Source organism: Harpegnathos saltator, unplaced genomic scaffold (assembly GCF_003227715.2).
Source record: "Harpegnathos saltator strain DR-91 unplaced genomic scaffold, Hsal_v8.6 scaffold642, whole genome shotgun sequence".
NCBI classification, from domain to species: domain Eukaryota; kingdom Metazoa; phylum Arthropoda; class Insecta; order Hymenoptera; family Formicidae; genus Harpegnathos; species Harpegnathos saltator.
Genome location: NW_020230474.1, coordinates 1 through 20,423, shown reverse-complemented (window position 1 = coordinate 20,423; position 20,423 = coordinate 1). Strand labels below are relative to the sequence as shown.

Sequence of the window (20,423 nt, the reverse complement as noted above, 5' to 3'; positions counted from 1 at the left end):
TATATCTAAAATGTCATTTTACCTGAAGACACAATTTCCGTGACTTCACAGTACCATGTGAAATTTAGCTCGTTGACCTAAGGCGACTTGATCAATAAAAATGTTTGTTTTTTTTTTTCACACAATCGCCCCTGCATGTTTTAATCTCGCCGAGTCCAATAAACGCCGCGTTCTCCTCTCATTTCTGTGTCGTCGTAATTCTCCCGCAGAAGACGATGCCGCTCTCCCTGAACGAGGAGCCAGCTTGCGATGAAGAAATCGAAACCGGCGATACGGCAGATCGTGCGCTACTCCGTGAAAACGTCCAGCCCGCATTTCCACAATCAGCTTTACGCCGGGGTCGACGAGTACGGACTGGCCGGCTCCTGGTTGACGGATGCCCTCAACACCAGCCAGTAAGAGCAGCCTCCGAGTCCTCGAGACTTCGCACCTCAAGGATATTTGACGGTCTTCCGCGACGCCACTCCGGCGGGCGTAACTGTAATTCTCGCGAAGACGAAGCATGATGAATAATCCGAGATACTCTCTTATCGCGAATAGCAGACGAACAGCAGATACCGTTAACCCACTTGAACGCCCCAGACGATGCGTCGTCATCTACCGCATTAACTTCGAGTCACGGATCAATGCCGCCTGGGCGATTTCATTTCGCCGAGAGAACGACATTTTTTTCTTGCGATAATCAACGAACGCATAACAGCCAGTCGACGCGCTAATCGACCTGTGGATGCTCCTTAGATATACCTACGAGGTAGCCCCGGTGTTCACGCTGATTGAACGCGAACTGATCGAAAAGACGTTGGCGTTGGTGGGCTACCCGCGGATTCCGCAGGCCGACGGTGTGATGAGTCCAGGAGGCAGCATATCCAACATGTACGGCATGGTGTTGGCCAGGTACAAGTTGCTGCCGGAAGTGAAGAGGAAAGGACTCAGTGGGTACCCGCCGTTGGCGTGTTTCACCAGCGAGAGCAGTCATTACTCGATCATGAAAGGTGCCCATTGGTTGGGCATCGGCACCGATTATGTCCACAAGGTAGGATTTTCAGTCAATCGTTCGAGGAAATCGCGCAGTCGATGGATGAAATTGACGATGCGGATTTGCACGCTAGTAATATTTATATATAAAAAAATTATATATGATTATGTAAAATCATACATCATCACTCATAAAATTATACGTTATTACATATCGATCGTTACATTATGATCGATGTACGAAATTTGCCCGTGCATGGTCGCATATACAATTATATGGAATCTCATTCTGCTCATTCTGCAGAAGAAGAAACTTTGTTAAATGAAAAAATTATTTCTTTTAATAACAGTATATTCTTGAGATAGAATAGAATAAAAAAGAATAAAAATTAAATAGAACAAAATAAAATAAAAGAATAAAATAGAATAAAATTATAGTATCATTTTTTTCTTCGATAAATAGTTACCGAGATATCGTAAACTAAATATTGAAACCAAGTTTTTCTCAAAAAAATATTAGGCAAATAAAAGAATATTTCAGATAAGAAGTATTCAAATCGATTGGTAGAAAAAGGTGATAAAATTGAAAATGGAGGTCTCCATTTACGATTTTAAAGTTGATCTTGACTTGATCTTTAAATTTGATCCCTAGGTCAAGTTCAAATTCACCACTAGATTTCCCATTTTCAAATCCTAAAACTTTTGTATTTAACATTTTTCTCAAAGACGTCGTTCCTTCAAATTCATCCGGGGTATTTATAAAATTATATATACCTACAAATAGCCAAGAAAAGGCAACATTTATATATACAATTGCTTCGTACCGGGTAGTTATTCTAGAAAATATATTTGTTAGTGGGGGGGTTGTTATACGACCGGAAGAACAAACGATAAGGCCGTTCTGCTATTGCAACAGATTAAGACGGATGCGTTTGGTCGCATGGAGCCGAGCGACCTGAAAAGGGCGATAGCGGAGGCGAAGGGCCAAGGGCGTGTACCGTTTTATGTAAACGCCACTTGCGGCACTACGGTACTCGGTGCCTTCGATCCGCTGTTGGACATCGCCGCGATCTGCCAAGACGAGGGTCTCTGGTTGCACGTTGACGTTCGTATAAAAGATAAAAAAAGCTAGCGGAATCGCTGAGTACACTGGACGCTCTGACCGGAAAACTGTTTCAGGCCTGTTACGGCGGTACCTTGCTGCTCTCGGACAAATATCGGCACCAACTGCGAGGCATCGAATTGTTCGTATTCATCGTCGTATCAGTGCCGTCGAGAGACGAAAGTCAGCAAGTCACGAGTTCCACAGTAATTCGAAAAATCGTCGTAGCGCAATAACAACCGACCCCGCGAATCGGTCACGTCGCATCAAGCTAGAACATGCAATGGTAGAATTTACCGTGGAAACTAAGGTGAACGTGAAGCACGTTGGACGAAGTGGCTCCTGCGAGCTCGACGAACGACTTTCCTCTCTGCGACGTAAAGAGCACTAAAAAGTCCGAAAGCGGAAACTCGAAATCGGCGTCGGTTCCCCTCCCCTATCATCGGTTCTCTCGTCTGTTTTCGCGATCTAATGCGATCGGTTCAGATCGAACTCGGTGTCCTGGAATCCGCACAAGATGCTTGGAGTGCCGCTCCAGTGCTCCTTCTTCCTGGTCAAAGGCGAAAACGCGCTGCACAAGGCCAACTACGCCGGGGCCCAGTACCTCTTCCAGCAGGACAAATTTTATAACGTCACTTGGGACACGGGAGATAAGAGCGTGCAGTGTGGCAGAAAGGTAATCGCATTCTTACCTAAATACGAGATGCTTCAAGATAGTCGCGGAGCGGTCAGGGCTTCAAGATAGTCCTCTGCGTGAAAAGGAATGTCGAGAGACACGGAGAGATTCGGAATAGTTTTACGATAAAATGCAGAGATAAAGGACCAGTTGACTAAGTGTTGGCATATCGAGTCTGTTAATCAAAGAGCCTTGCAATCTTTCATTAGGTGTTTCATCATATCTTATAACACCTAGGTTTACGATATTTTTAGATACAGTTTTCAGTTTTACAATATTTTAGACGATATTGTCTAAAAAAAAGATTATATTGCTGTCTCGTTCTAATGTTTGTAATGACGGTACATCTCAAGGTCGATGCCATGAAATTTTGGCTAATGTGGAAAGCTCGCGGCACGACGGCTCTTGCACGCTCGGTGGACCAGGCGATGTTCTGTAAGGATTACTTTTTGAAACGCATCACGAACAGAGCTGGCTTCCGCTTGGTGTTGTCCGATTACGAGTGCACCAGTATATGCTTCTGGTGAGTTACGGCGCTTTGTCGCGTCATTGCGTCCTTGCTAGGACCAAGTGTTGTCAAGATGGCGCGTCGTTGCAGGTACATACCTCCGGGTATGCGTGAGCAGCGGGAAACGCAAGAGTGGTGGAATAAACTATACAAGATCACATCTAAAATAAAGGAACGTATGATCTTGGAAGGAACCCTTATGATCGGTTACACGCCATTGCAGGCGAAGAACATTGGCAATTTCTTTCGTATGGTGATCAACTGCCAACCGCCGCCTACGGAATCGTCCATGGATTATGTCATCAGCCAGATCGAAAAATTTGCGCTAAATCTGCGTATGAGTAATCTATAAACCTAACAAGATCTAAATAATTTTTGTAATCTGTATTTATGTTTTTCAAGTAGAATGTAAGAATCGATAGAAATGTTTGGTTAAGCATATGCAGTACCTGTTGAAAAATAATCTATTGATTTTTCATTGGAGCTATTTAACGTGTAAGAAATTATTATTATTAACGATATTACATGATGTTTACCTACCATTGTTCCTGTGTTATGTCACACTTTGGCCAAGATGTCTGTGAAATCGGGCCATTCGGGCAATCCGGCCGTCAAAAATTTATAATATATTAATAAAGCGTGCGTCATACGAAACATCGCAGCGAATCCCGCGAAATACCATGTTACAAGAAAAGATATTTTGCCTCGTTGCTGTCATATATCACCATCAAATTGTTAAAACATATTCCTCAATCTATTCCCGAGGTCTCTATACAGCCAGATTTCGCAATCAGGCCGTCTAACTTTTATCATAAATAAATAAAGATGCATAAACTTCAAGGCGGATCACGCAAATACAATTTCACAAGAAGAGATATTCCACCTCATTGGCGACATATGTAACCACCAAATTGATATTCCTTGAACTATTATCGAGGTCGCTACAGAGCCAGATTTTGCAATCCGGCCGGCAAAAATTTATAATATATTAATAAAGCGTGCGTCGTACGAAACATCGCAGCGAGTCTCACGAAATACCATGGTATAAGAAAAGATATTTTGCCTCGTTGCTGTCATATATCACCACCAAATTGTTATATATCATATTCCTCGATCTATTCTCGAGATCTACAAAGCCAGATTTCGCAATCAGGCCGTTTAACATTTATCGTATATAAAAGACTGCATTGCAGCATGTCACGTACAATACAATTTTGGAACATGAGAAATATTGCTTCGTTAACGTAATACATCATCATCAAATTGTTCGGCCGTATTCCTTGTATTATTTCTAACGTCACTATAAATTTTGATTTGACAAAAACAGGATTTTGATTATTAACATATATATATATATATATATACAAGGTGTTATAAAAGTCCTGGAAGAGCAGAATAACTCGAAAAATATGAGTCCTAGAAAAAATACGAAGTACTAGGTTTTTATGATTTTTTCCTGGCTATCTGACGGTAACCTTGGATCTGACCATGACAATGACCTTGAAGGTCATTTCAAGATCAAGTTAATTTTTTTAAACGGGACCCCATACTTTTGACCCCAGAAATGAAAATAGCGGAAAATTATACGTTCGGATATGACCTTAAACATTGCCAAATTTGACCTCTGAAGGTCACATAAAGGTCTAAGCTTGTTTTAGGCTGAAAACGCGAATATCTTCGAAAATGCACCTGCTAGGGAGCAATGTTACGCATAAGAATAAGAATGTAGAGGTCAACGAGGGACATTCAGCCGTGATCTTATTCTCAAGGTCATGAGTTAAGATTATTATTAAGGTCAAACCGGACTTTTTTAGGACTGAAAATCCATACTTTTGACCTAAAAGTGTCAAGATTGAAAAATTTTACGTTCGGATATGACGTTTTCAACCTTGACCTTGTTCTCAAAATTATGCGTTTTACGTTACTTCACTGATCGTGAAGTCTACTGAAAGTAAAGCGTCTCAGAACCCGACCACTGAAGGCAAGGTGTCTCAAACCCGACCACTGAAGGCAAGGTGTCTCAAATCCGATTACTGAAGGCAAGGTGTCTTAAACCCGGCCACTTAAGGCAAGATGTCTCAAACCACTTGATTTCTTTCTTTGGGGTTATATAAAAAATAAAGTTTATTTCACTAAACCTCGTAACTTGGATGAGTTTCAACAACAGATCATAGGCGAATGTGCTGCAATACCTTCAGTAATGATAAGGAGTGCGACTGACAATTTGTACGTCCGCTTAGCACACTGTCAAACGGTCAATGGGGAACATTTTGAACATCTCTTGTAATCTCAGGCCGAGTTACAAGATGTTTGCCTTCGGTGGCCGGGACTAACTGAACCTTGGACCCTTCAGTGATCGGGTTTGAGACACCTGGCCTTCAGTGGTCGCGTTTGAGACATCTTGCCTTCAGTGGTCGGGTTTGAGACACCTTGCCTTCAGTGGCCGGGTTTGAGACACCTTGCCTTCAGTGGTCGGGTTCCGAGACGCTTTACTTTCAATAGACTTCGCGATCAGTGAAGTAACGTAAAACGCATAATTTTGAGAACAAGGTCAAGGTTGAAAACGTCATATCCGAACGTAAAATTTTTCGATCTTGACACTTTTAGGTCAAAAGTATGGATTTTCAGTCCTAAAAAAGTCCGGTTTGATCTTAATAATAATCTTAACTCATGACCTTGAGAATAAGGGCAAGGTCACGGCTGAATGTCTCTCGTTGACCTCTACATTCTTATTCTTATGCGTAAAATTGCTCCCTAGCAAGTGCATTTTCGAAGATATTCGCGTTTTCACCCTAAAACAAGCTTAGACCTTTATGTGACCCTCAGAGGTCAAATTTGGCAGTGTTCAAGGTCATATCTGAACGTAAAATTTTCCGCTCTTTTCATTTCTGGGGTCAAAAGTATGGAGTCCCATTTAAAACAATTGACCTTGAAATGACCTTCAAGGTCATTGTCAAGATCAAATCCAAGATCACCGTCAGATATCCAGGAAAAAATCATAAAAACCCAGTACTTCGCATTTTTTCTAGGACTCATATTTTTCGAGTTATTCTGCTCTTCCGGGACTTTTATAACACCCTGTATATATATATATATATATATATATATCCTGAACACGTACACACACATACACACACACACAACAAAAAAGGTTTGAAATCGTAAAATATTAGGTCGGAAAGTTCCGTCCGTTTTCTTGCAAAACGTATGGCTTTATTTAAGAAACAAAATGAAAAAGTACATCAATCAAAGTATTGTTCATCGTTAGCGATGACTTTTTCCCATCTTTCGGTCAGCAAGCGAATTCCACGGCGAAAGAATGACTCATCTTTGGAGGCTATTCAGTCAGAGACCCATTTTTCGACGTTTTCATAAGAATTGAAGCATTCCTCAGCAAGTGCGTGTATGTGCCATCGACCGAAACAAGTGCTGGTCAGAAGGGGCACAGTTTGGTGAATAAGCCGCATGGGGTAACACTTCCCAGCGAAATGCTTCTACCGTTTCCTTGACAGATTTTGTGACGCGAGGCCGAGCGTTGTCATGAAGCAAAATCACTTTATGCTGTCTCGTTTCATATTCTCGTCGTTTTTCGTGCAATGCTCCACTCAAACGGATCATTTGTTCTCTGTAGAGATCCCCTGTGACTGTTTAACCACTTTTCAACAGCTCATGGTACAGCACACCCTTCTTATCCCACCAAATACAGAGCATTGTCTTCTTTCCGTGGATATTCCGTTTTGGTATCGATGTTGAGGTTTGGCCGGGATCGCAAATAGTTTTTCGACGTTTGGGGTTGTCAAAATAAATCCATTTTTCATTCCCAGTGATGATATGATGTAAAAACCCCTTTCTTTGTTGCCTAGCAAGCAGAATTTCGCAGGTTTTTCGCCTTTCAATGTCTCTTGGCTTCAGTTCATATGGGACCCATTTTCCTTCCTTGTATACCTTTCCTAAGGCTCTCAAACGATCGAAAATGACAAATTGAGCACAATTTAATGTTTCTGCAAGTTGCTTTTGCGTTTGACACAGGTCTTCGTCCAGTAATGCCTGCAATTCTTCGTCTTCGAATACTCTTGGCCGTCCAGAACGTTCTTTGTCCTCTACGTCAAAATCACCAATTTTAAAACGTCGAAACCATTCTCTGCGTGTTTTATCGGAAGGAGCATTATCACCATAAACTTCTACAAGCATTCGATGAGCTTCAGCTGCAGTTTCCTTCCAATTGAAGCAAAAGATTAACACGGCGCAAATGACGCTTATTTGGCTCAAATTTCGACATTTTCGACGCAGTGAAAAACAATGTTATTGATGCAAACGTATACTTTTATGTACTGACGCGTCATGTAGAGCGTGATCACGAGTCTCTCTCGGTCTTGTCTCTTCTGCCAGAATGTTTCAGAAATAGGCAAATCTTCCTGTTCGAATCTCGAACAACTACACTATCATGAAACAAAACTTCCAAAATATTTAGAGAAGGAAACAACCCAGTCGACACAGAACATTTATTTATGTTGAAATTTCGTACTCAACAATATAAATGTAATATAACACACATGGTGTTGAGTGCGAAATTTTAATATAAATGTAATGTAACTAATGCTCTGTGTCAACTGGAAATTACCGCCTGGCTCTTGTTACGAGTTACGAATGTAACAAGAGATAATAATTCGGATAATAATTAGAAGATGCAATTTTTTACAAAAGTATGTATAGAAATGCATATGTACCGAAAAAGAATCATGTGCTGTTGAACGAGGTGTAAGTTTGTGCGCGATGCCGTGTTTCTCAAACTCGCAATTATAGGCGCAATTATACCACAGACACGAACCGCCAGTAAATGGGCGTAGAACGGACACGCACCAAATAGAGACTTTACCGGCAGCGTCTGCAAATGGGCGCAGATGGCGTTAAAATCAGTTATCAAAATGCATGTCGCCAGAGAGAAGCCTGAGAGCGGCCACGCCGGCGTTTTTGAAAAAAGTTCTCTTAAGATCTATCACCTGGCTCAACTTAACTTATCATAATAACTGCATATCAGGTGTTGTGGCTTTTAAGGAAATATTGTCAACATCGTTCAACAATATATAAAGATGCAATAAGTTAGGTTAGGTTAACATTTTTTTGAGGAGGGGGAGGGGCGGAGCCCCTCTCACGCTTATATGTGCTGTTTCCTATATTTCTATGTATATACTATTGTTTGAATAAGAGTCTGGCACGGTTTCTTCGCGTGAGGCTTTTAATTATTAGTCAACTGGGAAGGCGGCGGGAAAAGCACAGGAATTAGGAAGGCGGTGAGGGCCACGATGATCCGGGAAACCGGCGAGGAGACGCTCAGGAATCAGAAGGGCGGCCAGGAGCCATGAAGATCCGGGATACCGGCAAGGAGACGCTCAGGAATCAGGAGGGCGGCGAGGAGCCAAGATGATCCGGGAAACGGCGAGGAGCCACGATGATCCAGGAAACGGCGAGGAGCCGCTCAGGAATCAGGAGGGCAGCGAGGTCCAAGATGATCCGGAAAACCGGTGTGGAGCTGCTCAGGAATCAGGAGAGTGGCGAGGAGCCAAAATGATCCGGGAAACGGCGAGGAGCTGCTCAGGAATCAGGAGGGCGGCGAGGATCCATATATAAAACGGGGAGAAGACGACAAAATCACCTAGAACAAGGAAGAAATATAATGTCTGTTCTTGACGAGCTTCTAGGAAAGACTGACTCTCTTTCTTTCCGTGTTTTAAAAAGAACATCGATTTAACAACCTTTCAGCTTTCTCGGATGCTAGGCATCATGATGTTTTTCTTGTAAAAACACAAGAAGGAATGCCTTTAAAGCGCGAACGTGGAATTCGGAGATGAGCCACGCAAAGTAGCAAGTGAACTCAACGACGAGCTGCAAGAGTTCACCATGTATCTACGTTCTTATGGGCTTTCGAATTAGTTATTTAATTCTTTAGTTTCGTATTGAAAACTCCGCCGCCGTGGACCAACTGATTAATTCTCCGCCGCCGTGGGCCAACGATTAACTCTCCGCCGCCGTGGGCCAACAAATAACTCTCCGCCGCCGTTGGCTAACGAATAACTTAAGATTTTCCAAAAAAGAAGAAAATTTTACTTGCTAGAGAGATCCTGAAGAGTCGTCCAAGAGTCGTTCAAGATTCTTCAACAACTATATTTGAATTGACTATTTGGATTGTACTGTAAATAACGTCAACTTATGATATCTGGAATTTAATTTCAGGGTAATCAAAATTCCAAAACTTTAAAATCAGATATCTCGGAAACTATAAGCGACCCCGAATGTAATTAGACGTCCCGAATATAGGCGGACACGCGGATCTGCTAGAGCTATTTCGCGTTTCGTGCCTCAGCCCATTTTCCGCTCATTTCGCCGACGGATGTCGCTCGCATTGTGCGCTCGCGTGCGCGTCGACACATTGTGTGTATGCGTGAAATATTAGGAGGTTGAATTAATTCTGGTCTTGTTTCGTCAATTTTTTCATCTTTGTTTTAAAGAAATGCTTGAATTTACATCGATCGAGATATTTTCCGTCATTAGCTGCAGCTTTTTTCCATCTTCCTGGCAACACAGTGATTTCGCGACGATAGAACGGTCTGTTTTTCGAAGCGACATCCAAGCAGACACCCATTTTTGCACATCCTCGTAATTATTGAAGTGTGCATCTGCCAAAGCGCGTTGCATCGATCGGAATAAATGGTAATCAGATGGTACTCGTATTAGGTCTGGAGAGTACGCTAAGTGCGAAAGGATTTCCCATTCGAGCTCTAACAACGTTTGTTTAACGATTGAAGCAATATGTGGATGAGCATTATTATGCAAAGAAATTACTTTGCGTCTATTGCTGGCTACCGCTTTTTCACGTCAATTCAATTTGTTCAATTGTTGCCCCTGCTATCGCTGCCCCGTAACTGTTTCATTCGGTTTTAGAAGAAGAATAGTATACCACACCTTCCGTATCCCACCAAATACAGAGCATTGCTTTGTGACTGCAAATACTCCATTCTGGTGTCGACGTTGATGGTTGTCCTGGATCAACCCTGGATGATTTTTTTCTCGCTTTGGATTATCAAAATAAATCCACTTTTCATCTCCTGTTACAATTCGCCACAAAACATTCTTTTCTTCTGTCTGGCAATTAAAGACATATGGCGCGATATTCAAACGATTTGCAACTGGCACCTTCACTCAATTCACGTGGAACCCATTTGCCGTTCCTTTGAATTTTTTCCATGGCGTGCAGGCGTTTAGAAATTGTTGATTTATCAACGTTTAGTTGTTCAGCCAATTGTTTTTCCATTTTTGAGTGGTGTTTTCATTCAATAATGCTTGCAATTCAGAATTTTCGAATTTTTTATTGAAACCAAAATTTATAATTGGAATACGATGGAGCTTGATTATATCATAAGTTGTAACATATATTTCGTGAACTTCAATTGCCGTCTTTTTCAAAAAAAAAAATTATAAATGTCGAAAATGCAATTTTGTACGGTCCATTTTAGACGCATATAAACAATGAAGCTATCGGTAATATAAATAGCGCGCAAGCTGTCATATGTCATAGGGAAATATTAAATCTTTCAATGTTGCCAGATTTCAACACTCGTACTAACCACTAACTTATTATTAAAGTCATCTATTGCTAGGGACCAGAACTATATATATATATATATATATATATATATTGTTGCGAATGAGGGTCAAAAAAGGAGAATCACTCGGACGCGAATAAACTCACGAGACAAACGTTTATTGTAACAATGAGGAGGAACGCTAACAAAGAAATAAAGCGCCATGGATCGGCAACATCACTGTTCGCGGAAACGCACGCGATGGTGAGAACGAGACGTTTGCAGAAATTCGTCTGGCTAAGCTTGCGGAGAGGAACGTTCCTCTACGAAAAACCCGAGCAGTCAGTCGGTTAGCACGTGCACATCGAACATATGGGCGCCGGCTATTTGGCCACGTTATCGATACCGTTGCGAAATCTCACGTCACGATCAGCTGTGTTGTTCAAAGAAAAGTAGAGCACTGTCGCATCGAGGACAAACGCCGAGTTTGACTACATGTGAGACTCACGTGCACACGAGGTAAACATAACTCGCAAAGTCGCTCTCCCGTTAGATCACTGATTTCAGCGATCAGCGAAAAATGCTGCGAGCGCAAATCGCCGAAAATATGTCGATGCGCTCCGACTGGAGCTTGATCGGAACATTCCCGCCCGCCTCATCAGAAGGGAATCTGATGAAGGGCTATGCGCTCTCTCTCGCATGAGAAGAAGCGCAGGCGGTACGGCGTTTACCAACGCACCTCAGGCGCTGGCGATTTAAATGATGCTTCGACCGCGATGCTTGTGTGTTTTCATGCGAGTTTGCTCGCATGAAAACACACAAGCATCGCGGTCGAAGCCCGACATGAAAACATGATAGCCGCTATGCCATAGAACGCAAAGAAAAGCAAAGGATCGACGCGCGATATGCGATTGTGCGGGAGCACATCACTAAATCCGAAATAAAAAAAAAAAAAAGAAAAAAAAACGCCGCAATAAGAAAAAAAAAGAAAAAAAAGGAAAAGAAAAAAAAGATGCAGCAAGAGCAACTGAAGGGACCACCAGACGAAGGTTGCGCTGCCAGTCACTGCCCGAAGCTCACTCCGCTTGGTCGTCCGAGGAAGTTGACGGCAGCAGGATAATTTTCTTGGTTGGCCGAGTGAGAGTGGTCGTCGCGGTCCGCACGGTGACGACGCGCGCATCTCGCCATCATCTCCGCCATCATCTCCGGGATGCACAGCCGTAATGCGAGCGAGCGGCCACTTGCAGGGAGAGGTGATCTCTGACCGCACCAGGCACAGTTGGCCGACTCGAAGCCCGGGAGTCGTCCGGCACCACTTGCTGCGCTTGACCAGGCTGGTCAAGTACTCCTGAGACCATCGTCGCCACAGGTGGTCTCGCATCTGCTGGAGTCGCCGCCAGCGATCGAGCTGGGTTGTCGGAGCATCCTCCAGCGACGGTTCAGTGATGGAGCACAGAGGAGCGCCCACGAGGAAGTGCCCAAGCGTAAGCGCTGCAATATCGTCCGGGTCGTCCGTCAGCGCACGTAAGGGGCGAGAGTTGAGGTAGGCTTCAACTTGCGTAAGAAGCGTGGTCATTTCCTCAAAAGTGAGTGAGTGCCGAGGCAGTTCCGATCACGCGACGCAAGTGATGCTTCACGGACTTGACCGCTGCCTCCCACAAACCTCCGAAGTGAGGGGCGCTGGCCGGGGATTGAAATGCCAGCGCGTGGCTGGCTGTCTGCGCCCACAAAGGTCGTCCCGCAGTCGCTATAGAGGTCCGTGCAGACTCCACGCCTAGATGAGAATCGACGGTACGCCGCCAAGAAGGCATTGGCGGAGTAGTCCGATACGACCTCCAAGTGAACGGCCGCAAATGGAAACGAAGCAAATGAACACCGCGATGAAGGCCTTGGACGCTGAGTGACCTCTCCCTCTGGCCGAGCGAAGCATGATAGGTCCGGCGTATCAAGACCTACCCAGCGAGGAATCCTCAGGCCAAGCAGCCGAGGGAGATCCTGGTGGAATGTTCTCCACGCAGTACCGTCGTCGTCCGGCAAGCGCTCATCCCATCCCACGCGCCTGAGCCACGTCGCCTGGATGATGCACTTGGCTCGGATCGTTACGGGTGATATTCAAGCCAGCGGATCAAATAGGTGCGCTGCCTGCGAGAGAATGCCGTGCTTCGTTGTAGCGCTTTCTCCTCCAAGGCGGATGATGAAAGAGAAGCTGTCACGACGAGGATCCCACTCCAGCCCCAGAGTGGACTGACAAGGGACATTCGGCAACGCGGAAATTCAAAAAAATCTGAAACTCTGCATAATTGTAGAGCAGATATACCTAATAACAAAACAATTTTTCGTTGGTGCCCAAAAACGGTTTTAAGGGTGAAAACAACCCCTTGAACAAAGTTGATTTTTGTCTTTCTAAGCGAATATTATCGAAACTATTAAAGATATGAAAAAATGTTTTAGACAAAAGTTTTATGGTTTTAAAAGTACTTTATTATGCTATATTTAGATTTTTTAAAAATGTAAAATTGTGTATAAAATACCCCCCCTCCTCTTTCTTCAAATTGTTAAAATCAATTGTCCAACCAAAATAAAGCTTATTTTATGACAAATTCAACCATATATAATAACATTATGTTTGGAAAAGGCAATATTGAAAAAAAAATTAAAAATGCTCTTATATATATGCTACGCGTACCAAACTTATGGGTTCGCTGCTTGACGATGGCATTTCTTTCTTCCTCAAATCTTCCTCATAATTGCAAACTGTAAAAGATAAGGAAGGAAGAAAATAGAAAATCTAAAAACGCAATAAAGTTGATGTTAAGAAGTAAGTAGGAGAAAAATAGCATGATAAGGATACAGTCATTAATATTTAAAAATGTTATAAATTATAAAATTTCACGTAATAGACGTTTATTTTGCCAACATTGCGGCTACCTTTTTCATTAATTTAAACGACACGCGTAAATATAAATAAATATGTGTGTGTGTGTGTATGTGTGTTTTTGTACGTGCGCACGTGTGTGTACATCATGGCAACATGCAAAACACTTGTCACAAGTTTTATGACTGTGCGACCAAAATAGCACTCTTTATCAAGTACAGTGCAATCAAGGTTCATTATATTGACATATGTTATCTTCATTCATTTGCATATAAAAGCTGTCCATTTTGAAATACATTTCAGTGTTATTGAAGCAGTTATTGAAGCAGTACGTATATTATTATTGCTGTGAGAAATGTTTAATTAAAATATCCTTAAGATTTGTATCATAATGTCAGTAATAAATCCAGCTAATGTTATTAATTTGTTAATTGCGACATTTCATTTCACAAATATTGCAATAACTCCTGTTAATCATCAAGAGGTGGAACTCCATGATACAATTACTGATTTAATAAAGAGTGCTATACATCACGATATTACGATCGAACATGAGTGGGGACTTGATTTTGACGATCCATCAGAACCGCATGACGTACAATTTGTAGATGTGTACGATATTGATGCTGAAGAAGATAATTATGGAAATGAAGTTTGCACTGTGGATGATGAAGGTGGAAATGTAAACTTAAATTATAAGAAAAAGGCAATCGAATTTTGGAAGAGTGGAAAGAAAGGACATTTATCTCTTACTTCTGTACAACATCGTTTTAGAAAAGTAAAATTTAATTAAAAAATAAGAAGAATAATATATAGTAAAATACTTGAGGCTTTTACGGTGTACAGTGACCGGCAGTGATTCGTTCCGCGACAGAGAGAACTCTATTTCCCCTCTCGCGGAACGCATCATTGTCGGTCATTGTACATACAGCTTTGACTATAAGTATAAAGCATCCCAAAAAATTTATTTAAATTGTGTAACAAAAACATACTATATGAATATATGGAGAACATAATATAGTATACGAGTATATGGAAAAATAATATAATAAAAAAATATAATATAAGAATATGTGGAAAATAATATTTATTTTACAATATTTATTGTAATATAATATAATATTAATATAATATAAATTATAATATAAATATAATATACATAAATATAATATACACATTATGTTATAAAATATTAATATAATATTTATTGTAAAGAGATTATATATTTACTATGAGTATATGCATTGATTTCTAGGAAAATACAATGAGTTAGAGATGCTTTATACTTATGACCAAAGCTGTAAATTATATAGTTAGAGTCGCGTTGTTTTTTATTTTAAGTTCTACAATTTGATGTTTCGTGAACATTTAATTCGTATATAACTTCTTTTATTTTTGAATTCGAATTGTTTAATATTGAGATTTGTTTTCTTCTAGGTAAAATCTATTCAACAATTGCACAGATGGCAAGAACATGTAATGCGTGGGGGTTCAAATACAGACAAATTTGTAGTTATTGCTGAATATGTTCTTATAAAATTCCAAGAAGCTGTTAATAGAGGACTTATTATTCATGATATAAATCTGCGAAAATGGGCACTAGAAGCAAAGGAACAAGTGGATTTTTCTTCATTTAAAGCAGGAAATTGGTGGATATGGAATTTTAAAAAGGCACATCGTATTACATCACGTAAAATAACTGCATTTAAAACGCGGTCTTCTCATTTAACTGATCTAACTATACGTCAAAACGCTGAGGAATTTGTAAATACAGTAAAGCCACATATTAATGTAATCGGTGCTGAATCAACTTATAATGCGGACGAAAGTGGCTTTAATTTAGAAATACATGCAGGAAGAACATTAGCTAATGTAGGAGTGAAGACAGTTGGAGCTACTATCCAATCTTTATCTGCTATGACTCATAGCTACACCATTATGCCTATTATATCTGCAGATGGACATCTTCTTTCGCCTTTGTATATAGTATTAAAAGAATCTACTGGTGTTTTTGGACCACAAGTAGAACAAACTCTTTTTAGACCAGTGAATATTTACATTGCGGCTTCAAAATCAGGGAAATTGACAACTGAACATTTCAAAAATTGGTTCCAAGAAGTGTATCTACCAAACACTGGAGAGAAAAGTATACTACTGCTTGATTCATGGACAGGACATTGCCCGAACCAATTGGAAGAACTTGTACCAAAAGACAAACATGTAAATATTCTAACAATACCAAAAAAAACAACTGCTTTTATACAGCCATTAGATGTTTTTGGTTTCAGAATCTGGAAAAATTTTGTTCGAAGCTTTTCTGATAGTGTTATTATAAATAATTATGACATAAATTTACATTTACGTAATAACATAATAAAATTGCAATCTTTAACACACAATCAACTGTCTTCTCCAAGATTTCGAAATTTATTTAGATATAGCTGGTATAAAAGTGGTTATTTATCAACACGGCCTGAAAAATTTCATAATCCAATCGATTATTGTTATTTTAAAGAAGAAAAACGTATACCAAAATGTAGCATTTGTGGTAAAATGGCTTTTATACATTGTGCATGGTGCAAGCAATATTTTTGTTTTGAACATTTCTTTGAGCAATATCATTATTGTAATAATTATATAGAATAAATAATATTTTATTGTCCTCAATTCCTGTAAAATTTGTATATATTATAATCCATGCCAAAATATAAGATATCTTTCACTCGAATATCTATATCGACTACTTAATTAATAAAACCTATATACTGAATGAAGCAAAACACATACACACAAATGTACACTGAATAAATTTATAAATTATATTTTTCATTATTAAATTCGTGTGTGTTCTCCTTTTTTCTTCATATCATTCATTTCCTTATTTGTTCTTTACAATTGAATTTAAAAGATTATCTATATTAGGGTTATATACACTCTCTCTGCGTCCTCCTTATCATGCTGTTCTTCTTCAACTTACTTCTTAACATCAACTTTATTCTTTTCTTAGATTACCTGTTTTTATTCCTTCCTTACCTTTTACAGTCAGTAATTATGAGGGAGAAAGAAATGCCATCGTCAAGCAGCGAACCCATAAGTTTGGTACGCGTAGCATATATATAAGAGCATTTTTAATTTTTTTTTCAATATTGCCTTTTCCAAACATAATGTTATTATATATGGTTGAATTTGTCATAAAATAAGCTTTATTTTGGTTGGACAATTGATTTTAACAATTTGAAAAAAGAGAAGGAGGGGAGGTATTTTATACACAATTTTACATTTTTAAAAAATCTAAATATAGCATAATAAAGTACTTTTAAAACCATAAAACTTTTGTTTAAAACATTTTTTCATATCTTTAATAGTTTCGATAATATTCGCTTAGAAAGACAAAAATCAACTTTGTTCAAGGGGTTGTTTCCACCCTTAAAACCGTTTCTGGGCACCAACGAAAAATTGTTTTGTTATTAGGTATATCTGCTCTACAATTATGCAGAGTTTCAGATTTTTTTGAATTTCCGCGTTGCCGAATGTCCCTTGTGAGTCGCATCGAGCTCCTGCAGCGTAAGCGGTCCCCCGGCGGTACGATATTCGTCAGGAATGCCCTCCGGCAGTCGGTCGTCGTTGGCCGCCCACTTCTTCAAAGGGAAGCCACCCGCGCGGCAGATTCCCTCCAATTGGTCTCGCACCAGCATAGCCTCCGTCCTGGAGGATGCCTCGGTCAGGATGTCGTCTACATAAACATCCTTATGCAGAACGGACGCACCCAGCGGAAAGCGGTCTCCCTCGTCAACGGCCAGCTGCTGAAGAGTGCGGACCGCGAGAAAAGGCGCGGACGCGAGGCCATACGTCACCATATTGAGGCGGAACTCTCGCAGGTCGCTCGTCGATCGCCACAGGATGCACTGCAAGTCGCGGTCGTCCGGATGCACCAAAATCTGGCGATACATCTTCTCCACGTCGGCCGCGAACACGAACCGATGTCAGCGTCACGCAAGCAAAATGTCCGCGAGCCGCGGGAGCAAATTCGGGCCGATCATGAGCGTGCCATTTAACGAGTGTCCGTCGCGAGTGTGCTGAGACCCTGTTAAACACGACGCGTAGTTTGTTTGTCGCCTTGCGTAAAACTCCGTGGTGAGGCAGGTAGCACACAGTCGATCCTCAGCCACGCGCTCGTTTGATGAGATGACCGAGACATGTGCCCGAGCGTCTCGAACTCCCGCATGAATCCCACATACGAGACGTGTGTCGGACAAATTCGGCAGCGCTGACGCGAGAGGCAAGCGCACGATGTACCTTCCGTCAGACTGTCGAGAGTGTGTGTCCCTGAAGTGGTCCAGGCATTTCGACTCCTCGATCGTGAGAAAGACGTTGGACCATGAGGAGCTTCCTCCTGCTCCCAGAAACGGCGCATGACCGCCGACAACTCCTCGTCCATGGAGCTCTGCAAGGCAGACACCGAGGAGCAGGGCGCCTCGCCGGAGCTCTCACCCAGCCCAGCAGCGTCCGGAGCGCGATGGGCTCGCCTGGCTCGCCCTTCTGCACACCATCCTGCACCAGAAAGGAGAATGCCTCCGCTCTCAGAATGAGGTCCACCGTGCCCTGCCTCAAGAAGTCCGGATCCGCCAGATCAAGGTTGCGGAGATGGGGCCAAGACCGCCCGGAGACACTGTATCTCTGCCCGTAAGAGGTGAGCCTTGGCAGGATGTACGCCTCGACCGTCATCACGGGCGCCCCTCCCCCCGCGAGTGAGCAAGGTCACGTCGATGCTTCCGCGCGCCGCTCCGGAACGCACGCCTCCAATACCGACTATGTTGAGAGATGCGGGCCTCCGCGGCAGTCGCAGACACTGAGCGAGGGCCTCGCTCACCAAGGAGGTTTCGCAGCCTGAGTCGAGAAGCACACGAGCAAGTTGATGGGCTCCGAGATGATCCACCACTTTAAACACGCGCGGTAGCAAGCAACCGCCCGTCAAGCTCCCGGAGCGGACCCCGCGCGACGTGAACCGTTGCACTGGACCCTCCCTCGACGCATCCCGCTCTCGCTGGGCGGCATGCCTCGTGCAGCGAACTGTGGTGACGCTCCGAGCAATGCACGCACGTTTTGGCAGAAGTGCACGAGTTGAGAGCGTGTCGGCCTAAGCAATTCAGGCACAGGCCGTACTTGTCCACGACATCTCTACGCTCCGAGGCCGATCGCGATTTGTATCTTTCACAAAATAGCACGTAGTGTTGTTTTGGACACACAGGGAACAGCGCCCGCGAACCGACTCCTGGGGTTTCGCGTGAAGCACCCGCGCCCTCCTGTCTCGCAGATCCGTGCTCGGACCTGCCGGCAGACAGCGCCTCCAGAGCTCGCATCTTGCGCTCCATAAACTTGAAGAGCTCATCGTATGCAGGTGGAGTCGAAGAACCCCGACATGGTTCTCCCACTCGCGTCGAGTTCGGCCATCCAGAAGCTCCACCACCAGGTGGATCAAGAGGTCGGTGCACAGCTGCAGATCGGCCGTCTGACTCCCTCCAACGAACCAACGGTGCTCAACATCCCGTGAAAAATTCTCCGCAAGTCTGCAACGGAGTCGGACTTCATCTTCGGAATGGCGAGGAATGAGTTGAAGAACGCAGACACAAGCACGCGAGTATTCTCGTAGTGACGAGTCAGCACAGCCCATGCTCGATTGAAGTTGTCACTCGTGATAGCCAGATTCTTAATCAGCTGCTCCGCATCACCTCTCACGCACGTTTTGAGATAATGCAGCTTCTCGACATCACTCACAGCTCCATTCGACACTACCACGGAGTGAAACAGATCTCTGAACGCTGGCCAGTCCAGATACTTGCCAGAGAATTGTGGCATTTGTATCCGCGGCAACGATGCGCGAGAGTTCTAACTCTCGGACAAGCTCGGAGCGACGTCCGATTCCGACTTCTTCGGCGCCTGCGACTGCAGCATATCGAGCAGCAGAGCTCGCTGCTGCAAGTAGGTATCCTCCACCTGCCCGAGGACATTCGATCTGGAGTAATCGTGAGCCTGGAGCTCGGCATGGGTACCGATTACGCAGTTGGTCGTACTGGTCCTCGAACTCCTCCCACTTCTTGTCGAGAAGGCTAAGCGTCGTCTGCATCAAAGACTTCGTAAGTCTAGCGGCTCCAACCTTACGGAGATTATCGTGGGTGCGAGCAATGCGCCCACTCAATTCAGCTTGCGCGGTGATCAACGCCTCCATCGTTGCCCGAGGTTAACACTGTGCACGCAGTGGCTGACCCCCGCACTCGCTACCTTTAGAAGAATGCCGGCGCGCAAGCAACGCGAAAGAAAATCCGGCTCGAAGGACCAACTATGTTGCGAATGAGGGTCAAAAGAGGAGAATCACTCGGACGCGAATAAACTCACGGGACAAACGTTTATTGTAACAATGAGGAGGAACGCTAACAAAAGAAATAAAGCGCCATGGATCGACAACATCACTGTTCGCGGAAACGCACGCGATGGTGAGAACGAGACGTTCGCAGAAAATTCGTCTGGCTAAGCTGCGGAGAGGAACGTTCCTCTACGAAAAACCCGAGCAGTCAGTCGGTTAGCACGTGCACATCGAACACATGGGCTGGCTATTCGGCCACGTTGTCGATACCGTTGCGAAATTCACGTCACGAATCAGCTGTGTGTACAAAGAAAAGTAGAGCATTGTTGCATCGAGGACAAACGCC

The 20,423-nt window shown here is 43.0% G+C and overlaps 2 protein-coding genes across 2 annotated transcripts; one reads left to right on the top strand and one right to left on the bottom strand.

The window, feature by feature from the left end:
- The first annotated feature begins 215 nt into the window (after positions 1-215).
- Positions 216-3,801, top strand: LOC112589865 (cysteine sulfinic acid decarboxylase-like). Its single transcript, XM_025304720.1, is given in 8 exon segments — positions 216-263; positions 265-395; positions 739-1,033; positions 1,892-2,080; positions 2,155-2,219; positions 2,564-2,753; positions 3,107-3,276; positions 3,352-3,801. Coding segments are annotated over 8 exon segments (1,350 nt in total). The 3' UTR covers positions 3,614-3,801.
- A 15,390-nt stretch (positions 3,802-19,191) lies between these two features.
- On the bottom strand, positions 19,192-19,572 carry LOC112589864 (uncharacterized). The gene has a single exon (XM_025304719.1). The coding sequence runs from the start codon at positions 19,570-19,572 to the stop codon at positions 19,192-19,194; it is 381 nt and encodes a 126-aa protein (XP_025160504.1).
- Between the last annotated feature and the right edge of the window lie 851 nt (positions 19,573-20,423).